Source organism: Coloeus monedula (genome assembly GCF_965178545.1).
Source record: "Coloeus monedula genome assembly, chromosome: 21".
Classification (NCBI taxonomy): Eukaryota; Metazoa; Chordata; class Aves; order Passeriformes; family Corvidae; genus Coloeus; species Coloeus monedula.
This window is the reverse complement of record NC_138801.1, coordinates 4252388-4259496: the sequence shown is the minus strand read 5'-3', so window position 1 is coordinate 4259496 and position 7109 is coordinate 4252388. Positions and strand designations below refer to the sequence as shown.

The 7109-nt window shown below is 60.8% G+C and overlaps 1 protein-coding gene across 1 annotated transcript; it reads left to right on the top strand.

Moving 5' to 3' along the window:
* Positions 1-607: 607 nt before the first annotated feature.
* Positions 608-6312, top strand: BARHL1 (BarH like homeobox 1; the record flags this gene model as incomplete). The annotated part of the gene is made up of 3 exons (XM_082295073.1): positions 608-1058; positions 4243-4465; positions 6018-6312. The coding sequence occupies 3 exons, from the start codon at positions 608-610 to the stop codon at positions 6310-6312; spliced, it is 969 nt and encodes a 322-aa protein (XP_082151199.1).
* Positions 6313-7109: the final 797 nt, after the last annotated feature.

The following is a 7109-nucleotide window of genomic DNA, read 5'->3' as shown; positions in this document are numbered from 1 at the left end:
GGCGCTGTCCGAGGTGCTGGCGGGGAAGGGGGGCGCCGCGGCGGCCCGGCGACTGGCCACCCCCTCCGCCCTCCCCTCGCCCTTCCCCATTGATTTCTGGATCATTAAGTGGTTAAGGCGCTGCGAAGCCTTCACTATCGATCGCTGTCTCCCCACCTCCGGCTGGGAGCCCCCGGGCTGCCCCCCAGCCCCGCGCCGCCGCGGCTCCGGACACGGGTGGGGTGGCCGGGACCCCGGGTGAGGTTGGGGTCCGTCCCCCCTCACCCCACCCCCTTCGCGGCCAAAGTTTGACTCTGCCTCCCTCTCCCCCCCTCTCCTGTCTGTCTGTCTGTGAGTGCAGCTGGGCGCGATGCTGAAGACGGAGCAGCCCTGGATCTAACGCGCGGCGCCTCGGAGAGCCTTGCAGCAATTCTTGCCCGGATCCCAGACTGAACTTTGCTCTTTTTTTTTTTTTTCTTTTTACCTTGTCTTTTTTTGTTGTTTTTTTTTTTTCTTTCTTTCGCCTTTTTGTTTTTCCCTCCTGTTATTGTTAATTATCGTTATCAAACCGCTTCCGCCGCGCCCTCCCCGCCAATGCCCGTGTGAGCGCCGGCACCTCGCGGGGGCCATGGAGGGCTCCACCGGGTTTGGGATCGACTCCATCCTCTCCCACCGAGCCGGCAGTCCGGCCGTGCCCAAGGGGGACCCGCTGGTGGGGGACGGCCGGTCCCCGCTGGAGCTGAGCCCCCGCTCAGAGGGCAGCAGCGGGTGCCCCTCGCCCCGCTCGCCGGGCCGCGAGTGCCTGGAGGCGGCGGTGCCGCGGCCGGGCCTGGATGCGCATCTCCAGCCGGGGCAGGTCTCGGCTCCCTCGCAGTCCCGGACCGTCACCTCCTCCTTCCTCATCAGAGACATCCTGGCCGACTGCAAGCCCCTGGCCGCCTGCGCGCCTTACTCCAGCACCAATGGACCTCACGGCGGGCAGGAGCCGGCGGGCAGGATCCCCACCAAGCCCGGCGAGGATTTTAGGGAGAAAATGGAAAAAAACACCAGCAGCTCCTCCTCGGACTCGGAGTACAAAGGTAAGAGCCGCTCACCTTGCTGGGCTGTGCAGGGCGGCCCGGACCCACAGCCTCTGGCGGCCCGGGGGTCTCCCGGTGCTCTGGGATCTCGCTGCGGACCCGGCTCCGGCGCGCCCCGCTGAGGGGGGGGGAGGTCACGGTATCGGTCGCTCCCGAAATGACCGAGGGGTCGGCACCAACTTGAGGAAACTTGGGGGTTCGGGGCTCGGTGGGGCTCGGCCCGGTGGAAGGGGTTGGGGCAGTCGGTGCTTCATTAAACGCGCCCGGGTGATGCGCCGGGGCTGCCTTCCGCCGCAGAGATCCGGCTGTGCCGTTCCTACCCGCGGGGAAAGGAGAACCGGAGACGGATTTTTGCCTGCGGATAAAAAAAAAAAAAAGAAAAACCAAAGCAAACGAACCAAAACAAAACCATAATAAAATAATCATGCATTTGCCGGGTATTTCTTCTGCTCCTGTGAGAAACGAGCAAGCCGGTCGGTGGGGTTTGATTCGATTTTTGTAATTTGTATTATTATTTTGGAAATCGTTCAAAACCGAGCATTACAGACAGGGAACCCCGGGCCGCATCCACAGCGCCGGCGGGGCGTGGGGCTGGATGAGGCGGCTGCTCGCCCTGAGCCTGGGGGCTTCGGCCTCCCGGGCCCCCCCAGTCCCTTCCCGGCCTCCCCCTGCAGCAGTCGGGGCAGAGAGAGGCACAGGAACAGCACGGGGGGATTTGGGGTCAGACCTCACCCCCCTGAGCATTTTATCCCGAGTGCCTTCACCCACCCCACCCTCATCACCCCTGCAAAACTTTTCCCCGGGAAAACTGTTCGCCGGCTGTTTGTGAGGGAAAGGAGAGGGTATCCAGCCGGGGGGAGAAAAGGGAGGCGATGGCACCTTACGGGGCCGCTGAATTTGAGGGGATTGGCAGGAAAAAAGGGGGACAGGCTGAGCCCCGTCCCGGCTGCAAATGCACCCTGGGCCAGCCCGGAGCCGCTGGACTGAAATCTGGTTAATGGAGGAAAAAATATTCACCCAATTAAGCCTCCAAAGGCGGCGGCAGGCTCTGGACGTCACGGGGGGATTTTCGCTCCAAACGGGGGATGGAGCCCGGGGTCGGTGCCGGGGCTGGAAGTGCCCCGGGAGGAAGCATCGGCCCCACCGCTTTGCAGGGCCGGCATTGAAAACAGCCGCGATTCCGACCTTGGTTTGTTTTAGTCTCCTACACCCGGCCCGAATTCCTTCAGCTCTTCTCCCCTTGCCCCAAATCGCCGAGACGCGAAAGAAGGGAGGGGAGAGAAGAAAAGCGGGTTCTCCGCATCCCCCTGAGCCGGCCGAGCCCGGGCTGGGGGAGTCGGATTTGGGTGGGGGTCGTTTCCCGGCGCCGCTCGGTTCCTCTCCTGTCCGTGCGGCGGGACAGCCGCGGCCACGCTGCAAATGCCGTTTAAATGGGGGGGGGGGGGGGGGGGGAATCCTTTAAATTGCGGGGAAAACACGGCTTAAATCGGGGGGGGGTAGGGGGGTGGAAAAACCCCACTGCTTAAATGAGGGGAAAAAAGACCTGATGAAGTGGAGGGGAATAAACCCACAGTTTAGATGGGAAGGAAACCACAGTTTCAATGAGGGTAAAACCCCCGCATCTGTGGAGGAGCGGGTGAAGATCCCCGCTCCCAGCGCGATCCTTTTTGTGCTGCTCTGGAAATAGCCTTTCCGGGGGCAAAACGCCCCACATTTACTCCGCAAAGGGGCTGCGAAGCTGGGCCTAACCCCAGCGGCCAAAGTGCCGAAAAAATCCATATATGTATTTATATATGTATATATAATTTTTTTTTTAAAGCTAGGAATAGCCAGAGGCAGATCCGAACCGAGCAGGGAAGCCGTCGCCGCCGTTCCTGCAGCCCTTTGGCGAGCAGGAACTTTTTAGGGGCCGAGGATGAGCCCAGGGGCCGGGGGGCGATTTTCTTTCTCGGGATGCTGGAGGCCAGACCCGCTTTTCTCTTCAGAAAAGTCCATACAAACTTTCGGGCCGTTCCCGGGAGAGAGCGGGACCGACCCCCCTGTCCGGGTCCGGCGGGGTCGGGGCTGCCGCTTTCCCGGGAACCGGGACCGGATCTCCCCGCTCAAGGATCGCCCCCTGCTCGTTCTGCCTGCTCGGCCAGAGCCGGGATTTCTGGTTGAAGGGTTTCACTCCCCGGTGGCTCAATTAGCCGGATTATTGTCTTCCTACAGAGAGAAATCAGCTCGCGTTCGGCTCCAGCCCTGTCCCTCCTCACCCCCGCCACCAGCAAATTTAACATAAACCCCTGTAAAAAAAAAAACCGCCAAACGCCGCCGATTTGTATAAATCGAGCCTATTTGCTCCATAATCTCCTCCAGGAAGGGTGGAGAAGGCGAGCACAAGCAGGAATTTATTTTTCCCCCTGTATTTTTGTTTTTGCTCGGTAATTTTCCCATCACCTTCCAACATTTTGTGGCGTAAATTCTCGCATCGCTCCGCCAGCGCGTAGGTACCGACCGCGCTAACGAAAAGCCGCCAGCCCCTCTCAGTCGGCCTTTTTTAAGATAAATAACAGCCCGGGCAGGGGTTTGCGAAGTGATTTCACCAGTATTTCGTTGTGCGCCCTGGAGCAGGGAGGTTTGTTCCGTGCCCCGGCAGCATCCCCGGGAGGACGGAGGCTCCTCCGCGGAGGGGAGAGGCAGGACCAGCACGGCTACATTCCCCACCAAAAAAATGTGGCCTCGCAATTTTCATTTTTGGTTTGTTTGTTTTGGTTCAAAAAAAAAGTAAAAAAAAAAAAAAAGAGAGAGAGCGAAAAAAAGAAGGAAAAAAAAATACCCAAGCATCGATAAAGCTTTTGAATTTGGGGGAATAAGCCCAGAGGAAGGTCCTGCCCCGTGAGAAATGAGGGGTGAGGGGGATGCGGGGGGGTCTGGGCAGAAGTGCGGCGGGGCCGGGCCGCGGGTCCTCTCGGCACAGTTCAGCGTTCCTGCTCCGATCCCAGGCCTTCGGGACGGGGAAAAGTCGGGCCCGGCTCGGGGAGCCCCTGAATTCCCTCGGGCAGCCGGGATTAAAATTTACGGGGGTGCAGAGCAAATGTGCCGCGAGCCCCACTCGGACCCGAGCCCCTGCTCGGTTACCTCTCTTTTGGGGGTAATTCCCTTCCTGCCCTGACCTGGCCTCTCTTCCTCCCTCTCGGCTCAGTGAAAGAAGAAGGGGACCGAGAGATCTCCAGTTCCCGGGACAGTCCCCCGGTGCGGCTGAAAAAGCCGCGCAAAGCCCGCACCGCCTTCACCGACCATCAGCTGGCCCAGCTGGAGCGCAGCTTCGAGAGGCAAAAATACCTGAGCGTGCAGGACAGGATGGAACTGGCCGCCTCCCTCAACCTCACCGACACGCAGGTGAAAACGTGGTACCAGAACAGAAGGTAAAAATGCACCGTTCCCTCCTGCCCACAGCGCCGGGATCCCGCCCTGCTCCCCTCCCCGGCCGCGCACCCCCAAACCAGGCAGGGCTTTTGCACCCCACAACCACCCCGTCCCTCCTGGCACCGGGACAGGGGCGATGTCCATCCCGTCCCCGCCTCTCCCGGGGCCTTTTACCCCAAAGTCAAGGGAAGAGAAGCGATGCCGAGGCAGGGCGGGTGTGGGGCGGGGGGGGGCGATCCGTGCCCCCAGCCCCGGCAAGGCGGGGAGGTAGGACCGGGCTTCCAGCTAAACACAACAGCATAACACATCGGCCCATTAATAATAGATACCAATTACTGCTTTGGGCATCAATAATTAACACCCTTTACAGTAATTACACAATTATTATTATGATGAATAATTTACTGGTGGAAATAGGTTTAGCGCTTCAGCGACAAATCTGTAAAAGGGTGATGTGGTGGCTTCAGTGGGTTCGTCCGGATATCCCCAGCCCCGACCATTGCCACTGCCACCTCCGGCTGCAGCCCCCACCCTGTCCCCTCGCTCACTCCAGGGTTTTACCCTCCCTCCCCATCATTTCCAGTCCCACTTCTCCATCTGCAAAGATCCTCCCGAGCCGGGGGTTCGGGGAAGTTTAGGGGCGGCCAGGGACCGTGTGATCATCCCTCCTTTCCTCAAATCCCTCCTGCAAGGACACGCCGGAGCCGAGCCAGTGCTCCCAACCCCTTCCCAAGCCGGCCCGGCCCGCCGGCGGCGAGATCCTGGAGCAGGGGCTTCCCCACGAAATCCGGCACACGCACATGAACGTATAAATATATATATATACACACATGCCTATACCGATATAGACACATATTTTAAAATATACAAATATACACATACATGCATATATATATATGTGTGTGTGTATATGTACTTATATTTAGACACAGATACATATATACGCTGCAAACGAATTCCCCGGGACCCTGCCCCACGCGTGTCCCCCCGCGGGACTCCTGCAGCCTCCCGAGCGGCCCGGCCTGGCCCCGGCAGCCCCGGCCCGCAGAGGGGGTCCCGGAGCCCCGGGCGGCGGAGCGGGGCCGCCGCAGCCTCGGGCCGGAGCATCGCGGTGGTCGCAGCATCCGCGCTCAGCTCACGGATCCCCTGGGTCATCCGCGGGTCGTGTGACAACCTGGAACTTGCACCCCCAGGAAGGGACTGGAATGTTGGTCGCGGTTTTTGTCGCCGGGATTCGCATCCCGCCATCGGATCCCAGCCGGGCTGTGGCTCCGGTGCCTCCGGGAAAGCTCCGTGGGCGCTCACGCCGGGAATGCCGGGGAGATAAGCTCCCTCCCGCCATTAATGGGGTCTACATCCCATCCCATTAAATCCCATCCCATCCCTGCCGTACGGGGGACACTGGCCCTGGGAGCCAGCGGTGGGAGCGGGGATGCGCAATGAGAGCAGAGCCCGGGGAAAGGGGATATGCAAAGAGTAAAAAGAGCCCGGGAGCGGCTTTGGGAGCATCCCTCCCCTCCTTGACCTCTTCTCTCGACTTGTCCCCCCCAGGACCAAGTGGAAAAGGCAGACGGCGGTGGGCCTGGAGCTGCTGGCTGAGGCTGGCAACTATTCAGCCCTCCAGAGGATGTTCCCCTCGCCCTACTTCTACCCGCAGAGTTTGGTCTCCAACCTGGACCCCGGCGCCGCCCTCTACCTGTACCGCGGACCCAGCGCGCCGCCCCCCGCCCTACAGAGACCCTTGGTGCCCCGCATCCTCATCCACGGACTGCAGGGCGGCAGCGAGCCCCCGCCGCCCCTGCCCCCGCTGCCCGGCGTCCTGCCCCGGGCTGCACAGCCCCGGTGAGCCCCGGCCGCCCGGGCAGCCCCGCCGGCACCCACCGGCCCGAGGGGCTCGAGGGGGCCACCCCACATCTCCGGGGCCGCGAGCAAGAGACAGACTCCCGCTCATCCCCAAATATATATATATATAAAATTATAAATGAGACCACCCCCTCCTTTTTTAAAATATATATAAAGAATGCCAGAAGCAAGGACAGGCTTGGCAGGACGGAGGCGGCAGAGCTGCCCCCACCCCGCGGGGCACTCGCCACCTTTACCCCCTTGTGCCCCCGACGGGCAGCGGGGCCGCTGCGTGTCCCCTCACCTCGGCGTGGGACGGCGCCGGGAGCACAGGCGGGGGTCGGATGCTCCGGGGGGGCTTCGCCTCCCCGCCCCCTCCCCAGGAACAGTCAGGGGAGCCGAGCCACACCTGCCACGGGCGGCTCCGGGGAGACCCCTCCCCGTTATCTCCGGCTCCCCGACCCCGGGGCAGCGGTCCCGCCGCCGGGAAGGACCGTGGGGTGGCCCGGGCCGATGGCCCCAGCGAGACTTTGGGACGTCCGTAACTTAAACTAAAAAAAAAAAAAAAAAAAAAAAACAAAAAAAAACCACCAAAAAAAATTTTAAAAAGAAAAGAAAAAAAAAAGAAGCGGTGGAATGTAAATACGGTGCAAAATGTATATGAATTATTTATTTGTGAACCCTGAGGGCGTATTTGTGTAAGTGATTCTTGTCAGTCTGTATCCCGGGGCCGGCCCGGCCGGGCGGGGGGCGCGGGGGGGGGCTCGGGGCGCCGCGGCCGCTCCCGCTCCCCCCTTTTTT